At 46.0% G+C, this 15,939-nt stretch overlaps 1 protein-coding gene across 1 annotated transcript in view; it reads right to left on the bottom strand.

Annotated features, from left to right (window-relative positions):
• The window catches only part of LOC117646354 (zinc finger protein 239-like), an 18,282-nt gene extending 2,738 nt beyond the window's left edge, over positions 1–15,544 (bottom strand). The window contains exons 1-2 of the mRNA XM_034387234.1: positions 15,389–15,544; positions 15,247–15,330 (exon numbers count right to left, since the gene is read on the bottom strand). Of these exons, the coding sequence (XP_034243125.1) occupies positions 15,247–15,330; positions 15,389–15,544 (240 nt within the window). The remainder of the gene's footprint in view (positions 1–15,246; positions 15,331–15,388) is intronic.
• Between the last annotated feature and the right edge of the window lie 395 nt (positions 15,545–15,939).

The raw sequence follows: 15,939 nt of genomic DNA, 5'->3' as shown, positions 1-15,939 counted from the left end.
TAACATTTTACCATCCCCGAGTTTTGTGCAGCAAGAAATTCTGTGTGGCTGGCCCCAAACTTGCGACATATGCACATCACGCAGCGCGATGCAGTGACTTTGGGCGGCTTTTTCTCGGCCGTTTTGCTGCACAAAATTCCAAATTGAACGCTAACGAATAATTTCGTACCCAAATTAGTGAAATTTTACCAGCCCTGAGTTTTTCGCAGCAAGAAATTCCGTGTAGCTGGCCCCGAACCTGCGACATATGCTCATCACGAAGCACTATCCAGCGACATTCATTTTTATTGCAGCACAGTCCGCCGACTTTGAGCGGCTATTTCTTAGCCGTCTTGCTGCACAAAATTCCGACTTGAACGATCACGATCATGATTTTGACCAAAGAGAAAACTTTGCTAAGGTATTACAGCCAAACGAGGTGAGATATCGCAAAACCCTTTGACATGGGATCTTTTCATAATGACCCCTTCCACCAAAAAAAGTTTCATCAAAATCGAAGAGATGAATATCCAAGAGTTCGTTGGTTTGGCATGGAATCGCCCTAGTGTCTTTTTTCTGAAAAGCAACGTCAAAATTAATTTGTTGTCTTGGTGATGCCACGCTTAATTGCATATGAGCCTAAGAAGTGAAAAATTTCCAGATCATCAGTTTACGTTGAAATTCTTGGCGTAGGAGAATTTTCTAAGATATTCCTAAAATAGGCTGAAAAAACTTCTTCGACTGGATTTGGAGGGAGGATTGGGCTCTATATTTCATGTTTGACTGTAAACTATGGAGTACTATACATCTGCAACACATTTTTACACTGGGACTCAATTTGAAAAATGCAATACTTTCAGTAGAACCTCTCCTTAGGGGGAGGGGGGGGGGATGTCAGGGACGCGGGCTGGTTAAAACGGTCGCTCACTGGCGGCCAGGGAAAGGCGATGCGCGAATGCAGCGTCCGGTTGCATTCGCGGACTGAGGCCGGCCCTTCGGGCCGCAAGACGCCGCGTCCGAGAGCGTCAGATTGATTCGAGACGTCCTCACGCGACCACGCGCTACCGAGTGAGTGCTCGGCGGTTCGGCTCTGATTTAGTGTTGAAATTCGGTGTCCTTCCTTCGCCACCCGCACCTACTATTCGCTCTACCCTATTGCAAGGGGAAACTACTTCGAAAAAATGTGTACACCTAATGCAAATTCAAAAAAAATTCAACAAAATTCAAAAAATTCAGTGAAATTCATAAAATTAAAAAATTCAACAAAATTCTTTGAAATTTATCGAAATTCTTAAAAATTCACTGAAATTCATAAAATTCATTGCAGTGCAAAAATTCAAAAAGTGTACAAAATTCATCAAAATGTGTCAAAGTTCACTGAAATTCATTAAAACTCACTAAAATTCAATGAATTTCAATGAATTTTCGTTAATTTACGATGGGATGCATGATTTCAGCGTAGGAAAACGTTAGGAGAGCCCTCGCGGAGACCGTGTGGTTGTGAGGGGAAGGGGGGCACAGTGGGCTGGAATCGCATTCTAGCCGCTTAAAAATAACTTTTCGAGAGTCGTCCAAATGGGCCGATTTCTAATGTATTTGATAGGAAATTTTCCGCAGATTCCAAATCTGGTCTCGGAATTGACGTGCGACAAATACTTTGACCGCTACATGCCGTCAAAGTTCAACCTTCGGTAAAAGTTCCAAATTGATGCGAAAAATAAGCTGTTATATATTTATACTTTGTGAGCGATTGGAGTGCTAGTTTCAAACTTCCGCTGGGTTCCTCTTGAAGCTTAAGGTCTGCCCTTTCAAATGGCACTAATGTTTTTCTTTTCTAACCAAAATTGGATGAACGGCGCCCTTTTTAACCACAAATAACGTAAATTATCAGTAAAAAACTATAAAGTTTGAGATCTACTACCGAATCAACCCCAATCAAGCAGGTCTGTACACTAGAAATTGACGTGAGGCATGTCTTGATAAAGGATCATTCGAGAAAAGCTGCGCAAACTTGCGCAAACGCAAACGCGAGGCCTCTAAAAATGTTACTTTTCACCGAAACATTGTATTTTGTCAATAAGTGGTGGGCTGACGTCACGGGTGTGCTCGTTAGCACCGTGAGCGTGCTTGCGCACAAACGCACGATCAACGCTGCTGCTGCGCGCCCATGAAATTCACGGCCATGTACACCAAAATTCAAAGTAGTTTCCCCTTGCCCTATTGTGCTACACCCAGCCGGTTGAGAAGTCCGGGACTCAGTAAGTTGAGCCCCGACGACCGCTTAACCGACAATGATCACTGTAAAAAATGTTCGGAATTTTACCATACAGTGGTCTAGGAAAATTCCTATACATGTATGGGAATTACTCAAATTCCGATACATGTATAGGAATATTCCGATTTGTATGGGTTTTTTGCTATTCGGGCTGAAAATGTATAGGAATATTCCTGTACATGTATCGGAATTTGAGTAATTCCTTTGCATGTATAGGAATTTTGCAGCCCTGTATAGGAATATGGCCAACTGAAAAAAAGGAATTTGCTATCAACCTCATGACCAGCGATTCATATTATTGTATTTTGTCTGAACACTCGTAATCAGTGCGATTATTTGTTAAAAACGTACACAATTCACAAAAGCTGCTTGTTCGCCCACTGTCCGGATTATCCGCTAGATGGCGCTAGTGTCGTTTCGACGGACTTACTTCTCGGTGCACGCTGCGGCTAGGAATTTGGTTAGGTCAGGGGGCTCGCAACCCTACACGTTGTAAGAAAGTTGAAGTCCTTTCAACTCTTACATCATTTTTACTGAGGTGATAGTACTTTCACCTTGGGTGTCCTTTAGGTAGAGTCGAACTTTGCCAATTTGGAAGACCGTGATGAAGGATCAGTAGTGATCCATGCTCGACGATCTATTACGGCGTAAAGTTCGGCCGTTGTATTAAATATCTGACAGTTCATCCGGTTCAGCCGTCTAATTTGGATATTGTGGTGGAAATCCCATACATGCATTGCAGTTACGCCATTCCGATGTATAGGAAAATTCATTTACAACGGATGGGAGAACGCCTATACACGTCATAGTTATAATCCCGTACTGATGTATAGGAAAATTACCATACGAGTGCATGGTAAAATTCCTATACGTGTATATGTAAATAGCTTCATATACATGTATAGGAATTTGACTAAAAAAAATTTTTACAGTGATGCAATTGCATTTTCGTCAAGAAAGCCTAAGAAATAGCTCTGAAAATTTTAAGGGGTTCCCAAGAACCCCTACTGTCCGAGGCGAGGGACAAACAGCTTCGTCAATATTTGTACACCGTTATTTCACGTTCACGTTATTTCATTGTCATTTCAACGTTATTTCGCGTTATTTCACATTATTTCACGTTATTTCACGTTATTTCAAGGAAAATGTACACCAAAATTCGAGTTGTTTGCCCCTCGGTCCGAGGTCTGTGGATTCCCCCTCAGCAAGGATCGTGCTCTGTGATGTGCAAATGTCGCAAGTTCGGGGCCAGCCAAACGGAATTTCTTGCTGCAAAAAACTCGCGGCTGGTTAATTTTCATATATTTGGGTGGTACAGTACTCGTTGGCGTTTAATTCGGAATTTTGTGCAGCAACACAGCTGGGGAATAGCCGCTCAAAGTCACTGGATCGCGCTGCAAAATAAGTGAATGTCGCTGGATCGTGCTTCGTGATGTGCAAATGTCGCAAGTTCGGGTCCAGCCACACGGAATTTCTTGCTGCACAAAACTCGCGGCTGGTAAATTTTCATCAATTTGGTTGGTAAAGTACTCGTTGGCGTTCAATGCGGAATATTGTGCAGCAAGACGGCTGAGGAATAGGCGCCCAAAGTCACCGAATCGTGCTGCGTGATGTGCATATATCGCAGGTTCGGGGCCAGCCACACAGAATTTCTTGCTGCACAAAACTCGGGGATGGTAAAGTTTCATCAATTTGGGTAGCAAAGTACTCGTTGGCGTTCAATTCGGAATTTTGTGCAGCAAGACAGCTAAAGAATAGCCGCCCGAAGTCGCTGCAACGCGCTGCGCGATGTGCATATGTCGCAAGTTTGGGGCCAGCCACACAGAATTTCTTGCTGCACATAACTCGCGGCTGGTAAATTTTCATCAATTTGGGTCGTAAAGTACTCGTTGGCGTTCAATTCGGAATTTTGTGCAGCAACACAGCTGAGGAATGGCCTCTCAAAGTCGCTGGATCGCGCTGCAAAATAAGTGAATGTTGCTGGATCGTGCTCTGTGATGTGCAAATGTCGCAAGTTCGGGGCCAGCCACACGGAATTTCTTGCTGCACAAAACTCGCAACTGGTAAAATTTCATCAATTAGGGTGGTAAAGTACTCGTTGGCGTTCAATTCTGAATTTTGTGCAGCAAGACAGCTAAAGAATAGCCGCCCGAAGTCGCTGCAAAGCGCTGCGCGATGTGCATATGTCGCAAGTTTGGGGCCAGCCACACAGAATTTCTTGCTGCACATAACTCGCGGCTGAAAAATTTTTATCAATTTGGGTGGTAAAGTACTCGTTGGCTTTCAATTCGGAATTTTGTGCAGCAAGACAGCTGAGGAATAGCCGCCCAAAGTCGCTGCATCGCGCTGCGCGATGTGCATATGTCGCAAGTTTGGGGCCAGCCACCCAGAATTTCGTGCTGCACAAAACTCGCGGCTGGTAAAATTTTATCAATTTGGGTGGTAAAGTACTCGTTAGCATCGAATTCAGAATTTTGTGCAGCAAGACGGCTGAGGAATAGCCGCCTTAATCGCTGCATCGTGCTGCGTGATGTGCATATGTCGCAGGTTCGGGGCCAGCCACACAGAATTTCTTGCTGCACAAAACTCGGGGATGGTAAAATTTCATCAATTTGGGTGGTAAAGAACTCGTTGGCGTTCAATTCGGAATTTTGCGCAGCAAGACGGCTGAGGAAAAGGCGCCTGAAGTCGCCGGATCGTGCAGCGTGATGTGCATATGTCGCAGGTCCGGGGCCAGCCACACAGAATTTCTTGCTGCACAAAACTCTGGGATGGTAAATTTTTATCAATTTGGGTGGTAAAGTACTCGTTGGCGTTCAATTCGGAATTTTGTGCAGCAACACAGCTGAGGAATAGCCGCTCAAAGTCGCTGGATCGCGCTGCAAAATAAGTGAATGTCGCTGGATCGTGCTCTGTGATGTGCAAATGTCGCAAGTTCGGGGCCAGCCAAACGGAATTTCTTGCTGCAAAAAACTCGCGGCTGGTAAATTTTCATATATGGGTGGTACAGTACTCGTTGGCGTTTAATTCGGAATTTGTGCAGCAACACAGCTGGGGAATAGCCGCTCAAAGTCGCTGGATCGCGCTGCAAAATAAGTGAATGACGCTGGATCGTGCTTCGGATGTGCAAATGTCGCAAGTTCGGGTCCAGCCACACGGAATTTCTTGCTGCACAAAACTCGCGGCTGGTAAATTTCATCAATTGGGTGGTAAAGTACTCGTTGGCGTTCAATGCGGAATATTGTGCAGCAAGACGGCTGAGGAAAAGGGCCCAAAGTCACCGAATCGTGCTGCGTGATGTGCATATATCGCAGGTTCGGGGCCAGCCACACGGAATTTCTTGCTGCACAAAACTCGCCACTGGTAAATTTCATCAATTTGGTGGTAAAGTACTCGTTGGCGTTCAATTCGGAATTTTGTGCAGCAAGACAGCTAAAGAATAGCCGCTCAAAGTCGCTGCATCGCGCTGCGCGATGTGCATATGTCGCAAGTTGGGGCCAGCCACCCAGAATTTCGTGCCACAAAACTCGCGGCTGGTAAATTTTATCAATTGGGTGGTAAAGTACTCGTTAGCATCGAATTCAGAATTTTGTGCAGCAAGACGGCTGAGGAATAGCGCCTTAATTCGCTGGCATCGTGCTGCGTGATGTGCATATGTCGCAGGTCGGGGCCAGCCACACAGAATTTCTTGCTGCACAAAACTCGGGGATGGTAAAATTTCATCATTTGGGTGGTAAAGAACTCGTTGGCGTTCAATTCGGAATTTTGCGCAGCAAGACGGCTGAGGAAAAGGCGCCTGAAGTCACGGATCGTGCAGCGTGATGTGCATATGTCGCAGTTCGGGGCCAGCCACACAGAATTTCTTGCTGCACAAAACTCGGGCTGGTAATTTTTATCAATTTGGGTGGTAAAGTACTCGTTGGCGTTCAATTCGGAATTTTGTGCAGCAACACAGCTGAGGAATAGCCGCTCAAAGTCGCTGGATCGCGCTGCAAATAAGTGAATGTCGCTGGATCTGCTTCGTGATATGCAAATGTCGCAAGTTCGGGGCCAGCCCAACGGAATTTCTTGCTGCAAAAAACTCGCGGGCTGGTTAAATTTTCATATATTGGGTGGTACAGTACTCGTTGGCGTTTAATTCGGAATTTTGTGCAGCAACACAGCTGGGGAATAGCCGCTCAAGTCGCTGGATCGCGCTGCAAAATAAGTGAATGTCGCTGGATCGTGCTGCGTGATATGCAAATGTCGCAAGTTCGGGTCCAGCCACACGGAATTTCTTGCTGCACAAAACTCGCGGCTGGTAAATTCATCAATTTGGTTGGTAAAGTACTCGTTGGCGTTCAATGCGGAATATTGTGCAGCAAGACGGCTGAGGAATAGCGCCCAAAGTCACCGAATCGTGCTGCGTGATGTGCATAATCGCAGGTTCGGGGCCAGCCACACAGAATTCTTGCTGCACAAAACTCGGGGATGGTAAAGTTTCATCAATTTGGGTAGCAAAGTACTCGTTGGCGTTCAATTCGGAATTTTGTGCAGCAAGACAGCTAAAGAATAGCCGCCCGAAGTCGCTGCAACGCGCTGCGCGATGTGCATATGTCGCAAGTTTGGGGCCAGCCACACAGAATTTCTTGCTGCACAAAACTCGCGGCTGGTAAAGTTTCATCAATTTGGGTCGTAAAGTACTCGTTGGCGTTCAATTCGGAATTTGTGCAGCAACACAGCTGAGGAATGGCCGCTCAAAGTCGCTGGATCGCGCTGCAAAATAAGTGAATGTTGCTGGATCGTGCTCTGTGATGTGCAAATGTCGCAAGTTCGGGCCAGCCACACGGAATTTCTTGCTGCACAAAACTCGCAACTGGTAAAATTTCATCAATTTGGGTGGTAAAGTACTCGTTGGCGTTCAATTCGGATTTTGTGCAGCAAGACAGCTAAAGAATAGCCGCCCGAAGTCGCTGCAAAGCGCTGCGCGATGTGCATATGTCGCAAGTTTGGGGCCAGCCACCCGGAATTTCGTGCTGTACAAAACTCGCGGCTGGTAAATTTTATCAATTTGGGTGGTAAAGTACTCGTTAGCATCGAATTCAGAATTTTGTGCAGCAAGACGGCTGAGGAATAGCCGCCTTAATTCGCTGCATCGTGCTGCGTGATGTGCATATGTCGCAGGTTCGGGGCCAGCCACACAGAATTTCTTGCTGCACAAAACTCGGGGATGGTAAATTTTCATCAATTTGGGTGGTAAAGAACTCGTTGGCGTTCAATTCGGAATTTTGCGCAGCAAGACGGCTGAGGAAAAGGCGCCTGAAGTCGCCGGATCGTGCAGCGTGATGTGCATATGTCGCAGGTCCGGGGCCAGCCACACAGATTTCTTGCTGCACAAAACTCTGGGATGGTAAATTTTATCAATTGGGTGGTAAAGTACTCGTTGGCGTTCAATTCGGAATTTTGTGCAGCAACACAGCTGAGGAATAGCCGCTCAAAGTCGCTGGATCGCGCTGCAAAATAAGTGAATGTCGCTGGATCGTGCTCTGTGATGTGCAAATGTCGCAAGTTCGGGGGCCAGCCAAACGGAATTTCTTGCTGCAAAAACTCGCGGCTGGTAATTTTCATATATTTGGGTGGTACAGTACTCGTTGGCGTTTAATTCGGAATTTTGTGCAGCAACACAGCTGGGGAATAGCCGCTCAAAGTCGCTGGATCGCGCTGCAAAAATAAGTGAATGTCGCTGGATCGTGCTTCGTGATGTGCAAATGTCGCAAGTTCGGGTCCAGCCACACGGAATTTCTTGCTGCACAAAACTCGCGGCTGGTAAATTTTCATCAATTGGTTGGTAAAGTACTCGTGGCGTTCAATGCGGAATATTGTGCAGCAGACGGCTGAGGAATAGGCGCCCAAAGTCACCGAATCGTGCTGCGTGATGTGCATATATCGCAGGTTCGGGGCCAGCCACACAGAATTCTTGCTGCACAAAACTCGGGGATGGTAAAGTTTCATCAATTTGGGTAGCAAAGTACTCGTTGGCGTTCAATTCGGAATTTTGTGCAGCAAGACAGCAAAGAATAGCCGCCGAAGTCGCTGCAACGCGCTGCGCGATGTGCATATGTCGCAAGTTTGGGGCCAGCCACACAGAATTTCTTGCTGCACATAACTCGCGGCTGGTAAATTTCATCAATTTGGGTCGTAAAGTACTCGTTGGCGTTCAATTCGGAATTTTGGCAGCAACACAGCTGAGGAATGGCCGCTCAAAGTCGCTGGATCGCGCTGCAAATAAGTGAATGTTGCTGGATCGTGCTCTGTGATGTGCAATGTCGCAAGTTCGGGGCCAGCCACACGGAATTTCTTGCTGCACAAACTCGCAACTGGTAAAATTTCATCAATTTGGGTGGTAAAGTACTCGTTGGCGTTCAATTCGGAATTTTGTGCAGCAAGACAGCTAAAGAATAGCCGCCCGAAGTCGCTGCAAAGCGCTGCGCGATGTGCATATGTCGCAAGTTTGGGGCCAGCCACCCAGAATTTCGTGCTGTACAAAACTCGCGGCTGGTAAATTTTTATCAATTTGGGTGGTAAAGTACTCGTTAGCATCGAATTCAGAATTTTGTGCAGCAAGACGGCTGAGGAATAGCCGCCTTAATTCGCTGCATCGTGCTGCGTGATGTGCATATGTCGCAGGTTCGGGGCCAGCCACACAGAATTTCTTGCTGCACAAAACTCGGGGATGGTAAAATTTCATCAATTTGGTGGTAAAGAACTCGTTGGCGTTCAATTCGGAATTTGCGCAGCAAGACGGCTGAGGAAAGGCGCCTGAAGTCGCCGGATCGTGCAGCGTGATGTGCATATGTCGCAGGTCCGGGGCCAGCCACACAGAATTTCTTGCTGCACAAAACTCTGGGATGGTAAATTTTTATCAAGTTGGGTGGTAAAGTACTCGTTGGCGTTCAATTCGGAATTTTGTGCAGCAACACAGCTGAGGAATAGCCGCTCAAAGTCGCTGGATCGCGCTGCAAAATAAGTGAATGTCGCTGGATCGTGCTCTGTGATGTGCAAATGTCGCAAGTTCGGGGCCAGCCAAACGGAATTTCTTGCTGCAAAAAACTCGCGGCTGGTAAATTTTCATATATTTGGGTGGTACAGTACTCGTTGGCGTTTAATTCGGAATTTTGTGCAGCAACACAGCTGGGGAATAGCCGCTCAAAGTCGCTGGATCGCGCTGCAAAATAAGTGAATGACGCTGGATCGTGCTTCGTGATGTGCAAATGTCGCAAGTTCGGGTCCAGCCACACGGAATTTCTTGCTGCACAAAACTCGCGGCTGGTAAATTTTCATCAATTTGGTTGGTAAAGTACTCGTTGGCGTTCAATGCGGAATATTGTGCAGCAAGACGGCTGAGGAAAAGGCGCCCAAAGTCACCGAATCGTGCTGCGTGATGTGCATATATCGCAGGTTCGGGGCCAGCCACACGGAATTTCTTGCTGCACAAAACTCGCCACTGGTAAAATTTCATCAATTTGGCTGGTAAAGTACTCGTTGGCGTTCAATTCGGAATTTTGTGCAGCAAGACAGCTAAAGAATAGCCGCTCAAAGTCGCTGCATCGCGCTGCGCGATGTGCATATGTCGCAAGTTTGGGGCCAGCCACCCAGAATTTCGTGCTGCACAAAACTCGCGGCTGGTAAATTTTTATCAATTTGGGTGGTAAAGTACTCGTTAGCATCGAATTCAGAATTTTGTGCAGCAAGACGGCTGAGGAATAGCCGCCTTAATTCGCTGCATCGTGCTGCGTGATGTGCATATGTCGCAGGTTCGGGGCCAGCCACACAGAATTTCTTGCTGCACAAAACTCGGGGATGGTAAAATTTCATCATTTTGGGTGGTAAAGAACTCGTTGGCGTTCAATTCGGAATTTTGCGCAGCAAGACGGCTGAGGAAAAGGCGCCTGAAGTCGCCGGATCGTGCAGCGTGATGTGCATATGTCGCAGGTCCGGGGCCAGCCACACAGAATTTCTTGCTGCACAAAACTCTGGGATGGTAAATTTTTATCAATTTGGGTGGTAAAGTACTCGTTGGCGTTCAATTCGGAATTTTGTGCAGCAACACAGCTGAGGAATAGCCGCTCAAAGTCGCTGGATCGCGCTGCAAAATAAGTGAATGTCGCTGGATCATGCTTCGTGATATGCAAATGTCGCAAGTTCGGGGCCAGCCAAACGGAATTTCTTGCTGCAAAAAACTCGCGGCTGGTTAATTTTCATATATTTGGGTGGTACAGTACTCGTTGGCGTTTAATTCGGAATTTTGTGCAGCAACACAGCTGGGGAATAGCCGCTCAAAGTCGCTGGATCGCGCTGCAAAATAAGTGAATGTCGCTGGATCGTGCTTCGTGATATGCAAATGTCGCAAGTTCGGGTCCAGCCACACGGAATTTCTTGCTGCACAAAACTCGCGGCTGGTAAATTTTCATCAATTTGGTTGGTAAAGTACTCGTTGGCGTTCAATGCGGAATATTGTGCAGCAAGACGGCTGAGGAATAGGCGCCCAAAGTCACCGAATCGTGCTGCGTGATGTGCATATATCGCAGGTTCGGGGCCAGCCACACAGAATTTCTTGCTGCACAAAACTCGGGGATGGTAAAGTTTCATCATTTGGGTAGCCAAGTACTCGTTGGCGTTCAATTCGGAATTTTGTGCAGCAAGACAGCTAAAGAATAGCCGCCCGAAGTCGCTGCAACGCGCTGCGCGATGTGCATATGTCGCAAGTTTGGGCCAGCCACACAGAATTTCTTGCTGCACATAACTCGCGGCTGGTAAATTTTCATCAATTTGGGTCGTAAAGTACTCGTTGGCGTTCAATTCGGAATTTTGTGCAGCAACACAGGAGGAATGGCCGCTCAAAGTCGCTGGATCGCGCTGCAAAATAAGTGAATGTTGCTGGATCGTGCTCTGTGATGTGCAAATGTCGCAAGTTCGGGGCCAGCCACACGGAATTTCTTGCTGCACAAAACTCGCAACTGGTAAAATTTCATCAATTTGGTGTGGAAAGTACTCGTTGGCGTTCAATTCGGAATTTTGTGCAGCAAGACAGCTAAAGAATAGCCGCCCGAAGTCGCTGCAAAGCGCTGCGCGATGTGCATATGTCGCAAGTTTGGGGCCAGCCACACAGAATTTCTTGCTGCACATAACTCGCGGCTGGAAAAATTTTCATCAATTTGGGTGGAAAGTACTCGTTGGCTTTCAATTCGGAATTTTGTGCAGCAAGACAGCTGAGGAATAGCCGCCCAAAGTCGCTGCATCGCGCTGCGCGATGTGCATATGTCGCAAGTTTGGGGCCAGCCACCCAGAATTTCGTGCTGCACAAAACTCGCGGCTGGTAAATTTTTATCAATTTGGGTGGTAAAGTACTCGTTAGCAATCGAATTCAGAATTTTGTGCAGCAAGACGGCTGAGGAATAGCCGCCTTAAGTCGCTGCATCGTGCTGCGTGATGTGCATATGTCGCAGGTTCGGGGCCAGCCACACAGAATTTCTTGCTGCACAAAACTGGGGGATGGTAAAATTTCATCAATTTGGGTGGTAAAGAACTCGTTGGCGTTCAATTCGGAATTTTCGCGCAGCAGAACGGCTGAGGAAAAGGCGCCTGAAGTCGCCGGATCGTGCAGCGTGATGTGCATAGTCGCAGGTCCGGGGCCAGCCACACAGAATTTCTTGCTGCACAAAACTCTGGGATGGTAAATGTTTATATTTGGGTGGTAAAGTACTCGTTGGCGTTCAATTCGGAATTTGTGCAGCAACACAGCTGAGGAATAGCCGCTCAAAGTCGCTGGATCGCGCTGCAAAATAATTGAATGTCGCTGGATCGTGCTCTGTGATGTGCAAATGTCGCAAGTTCGGGGCCAGCCAAACGGAATTTCTTGCTGCAAAAAACTCGCGGCTGGTTAATTTTCATCAATTTGGGTAGTAAAGTAGTCGTTGGCGTTCAATGCGGAATATTGTGCAGCAAGACGGCTGAGGAATAGGCGCCCAAAGTCGCCGAATCGTGCTGCGTGATGTGCATATATCGCAGGTTCGGGGCCAGCCACACAGAATTCTTGCTGCACAAAACTCGGGGATGGTAAAGTTTCATCAATTTGGGTAGTAAAGTACTCGTTGGCGTTCAATTCGGAATTTTGTGCAGCAAGACAGCTAAAGAATAGCCGCCCGAAGCCGCTGCAACGCGCTGCGCGATGTGCATATGTCGCAAGTTTGGGGCCAGCCACACAGAATTTCTTGCTGCACATAACTCGCGGCTGGTAAATTTTCATCAATTTGGGTGGTAAAGTACTCGTTGGCGTTCAATTCGGAATTTTGTGCAGCAAGACAGCTAAAGAATAGCCGCCCGAAGTCGCTGCAACGCGCTGCGCGATGTGCATACGTCGCAAGTTTGGGGCCAGCCACACAGAATTTCTTGCTGCACAAAACTCGGGGATGGTAAAATGTCATCAATTTGGGTGGTAAAGTACTCGTTGGCGTTCAATTCGGAGTTTTGTGCAGCAACACAGCTGGGAAAGCCGCTCAAAGTCGCTGGATCGCGCTGCAAAATAAGTGAATGTCGGGATCGTGCTCTGTGATGTGCAAATGTCGCAAGTTCGGGGCCAGCCACACGGAATTTCTTGCTGCACAAAACTCGCAACTGGTAAAATTTCATCAATTTGGGTGGTAAAGTACTCGTTGGCGTTCAATTCGGAATTTTGTGCAGCAAGACAGCTAAAGAATAGCCGCCCGAAGTCGCTGCAACGCGCTGCGCGATGTGCATATGTCGCAAGTTTGGGGCCAGCCACACAGAATTTCTTGCTGCACATAACCGCGGCTGGTAAATTTTATCAATTGGGTGGTAAAGTACTCGTTAGCATCGAATCAGAATTTTGTGCAGCAAGACGGCTGAGGAATAGCGCCATAAGTCGCTGCATCGTGCTGCGTGATGAGCATATGTCGCAGGTTCGGGGCTAGCCACACAGAATTTATTGCTGCACAAAACTCGGGGCTCGTAAAATTTCATAAATTTGGGTACTAAAGTACTCGTTTGCATCGAATTCACAATTTTGTGCAGCAAGACGGCTGAGGAATAGCCGCCCGGATTCGCTCGATCTTGCTGCAAAATAAATGAATGTCGCTGCATCATGCTGCGCGATGTGCATTTGTCGCAAGTTTGGGGCCAGCCACATAGAATACCTTGCTGCACAAAACTCGTCGCTGGTAAAATTTCATCAACTTGGGTGCTAAATTACTCGTTAGCATCGAATTCGGAATTTTGTGCAGCAAGACGGCCGAGGAATAGCCGCCCAAAGTCGACCGATCGCTTTGGTTCGCACTCCGATGTTCTGGAGACCTCAACGCATGTGAGCAACAGGTCTTTTTTTCGGTCTATTTAATGGTTTGTTTTTCTTTCTTTTGGGCCTGTTTTCTAGACTTTTTTGGACTTAAGGCACTCTCCCTTTTTTCCTCTTTTCACTTTGGGTCAGCGTGGAGCTCATAATTTTAATATTTTGCCTATTTTTTAGAACTTTTCGTTTTCTATAGCTCGTTCATTTAAGATGACCCTTTTGTGGCCAAAATTTTGTGGCCAACAACATACACGTCAACACTATCCCTACCACCAGGAGTGGGAGAAGCCTGCAGACTGCAACAGAAAAATAAAAACTAATGTGAATGATAGTCCATCTACCAAAAAATTAAGTCCAAAATAAAAACTAGAAGATTCTTTACCTTGACATCTGTTGGAAATAATTGCACTTTTATGTTGCCAAGTAAATTTCCCATTTCGTAAGAACCTAAAATACAATTATTTTAGTGGCCAATTAAGCGCATCAATGGTTTGTAAAATTAATAAAAATACACCAAAAAACCTTACTTCATATCATATTCTTCCTTCAGATGCTCGTTCATGAGCACATCTCCAAGCAAGCTTCTGCCCGCGTAGAACTGGAGCACTAGATTCGTCTTTTTTCTATCTTTTCGAAAAAGTTAGCAGGAAGTCTGGCGACAGATACACACAAGATAGAAAGAAGTCACCTCAATGTATATTTTGGCTGTCTTCCAGCTGTCTTTGAATTGCCTTTTATCTATCTTTTTGGCCGAAAAAAAAAACACAAAAGATACATAAAAGACACTTTCACCGGCCAGAACGGCGGCTAGATAGATGGATGGATGTTCTTAAACACATGGCATTTAGCTATCACTTCTCACGTTTTATTCAAGTTCAAAAGAATTAAGGGGGGACATCACTCCAAAAACAGTGCTTTTGTAAAAACGTCAAAAAAAACCAAACGGAAAGGGGAAAATTGTTCATATTTAACAGATAAAGCATAAAACAACACTAAGTCAATCCGCCAGGGCAGTACAGCGCTTTCGTTGAAAACACATTTTTGAGTGTTAGGTTAGACCATTTCGCACGGTTGCAGCGCTGGACGCCAAACGGTTTGACCTAGAACATTAAAATTTTGGTGACACCCTTCCTGAGATATCTCTGGCTATGGTGGGTACCTCAATCACATTTCAAAAATCATTTAAAGTTAAATTTTGTTACATGCCAAAAAAATTGTTCAATTTTTTGGGTCAAAATTGTTCAATTTTGAACGTTAAAAAAATAATAAAAATTGACCAAATCAAAATATTTTGCTCCCCACCATGGCGGCATGTCGAAGGAGCTTCCATGCTAAATCTCCCCGCTGTAGCTCAAAAACTGCGCCCTAGAGGCCTGCAACCGTTTGCAATTTCATGTTCCGAGAAAAACGCGATCAAAGTTGGGGAAACTGGGCTTTTCCCCTATGCATGTTTGCGGCGCACAACCTACTAAAACTGCAATTTTTTGTATTCCGGAATCGGTTTTCACCATTCGACGCAGAAAGGAATGGTCTATAATATAAACTAATAAAAAAAAGTTGAAATTTTTTGATCTTTTTGGAGTGATGTCCCCCCTTAAGAGGCTCACAAATGACAGACGGGTTTTTAAATTGCAATATGAAAACAAACAGAAGCCAAGGATTTCACGTTAACAAGGCGGAAAACATTTTGAGCAAGCGAATATATTTCTTGATGTGGCACTTTCATACACATCTGTAACAAAAAAAAGCTGGCTCAACATGAAACATCTGTGTTACAGCATAGAACTTACTGTGCATGAAACACTACATGAGTCTTCACACAATTCAGAACTGTCCTTGAAAAATCTTTCAATTCTACCAAAATGGCGACAGTTGCCATGTTTGTACTTCAATGTGATGAGACTCTGACCCACTCTCATAAGATTCAGACACAAACAACATTCCATGCTGGTATAACTTTTAGAAAAGTAGTGAGCGATTCTCACGTTTCGGGGTAGTTTCGTTTCTTCTGACTCTGTGCCCAAACGAGCGCAGATATCGACATGGGGTTTGTTTCCGATGTTAGGGAGGGCCATTGCCCACTAAACGCACACATTTCGAAAAAATTCACGTTCGTTGGATTGGTCTACGTAGCGTTTGGAATACCCCAAATGTAACTTCCGTGATTGTCCAAAGAGAACATACTCGAACTTCCCGCCCCCAGTGTGGCGGTGGGGTTCGAAAATGCTGCCAACTGTCGATGGGGATTCGAAGCTTGGCATGTCTCGAGCTGATTTCAACCGAAGACCAAAACGCCAGACTTCTTTCAAAGGTACTTATGCTGCAACGAAAAATGTCCTCC

This window comes from Thrips palmi, unplaced genomic scaffold, assembly GCF_012932325.1.
Source record: "Thrips palmi isolate BJ-2018 unplaced genomic scaffold, TpBJ-2018v1 HiC_scaffold_19, whole genome shotgun sequence".
NCBI lineage: Eukaryota > Metazoa > Arthropoda > Insecta > Thysanoptera > Thripidae > Thrips > Thrips palmi.
Note: the sequence above shows the minus strand (reverse complement) of the source record. Positions and strands in the feature narration are given on the sequence as shown.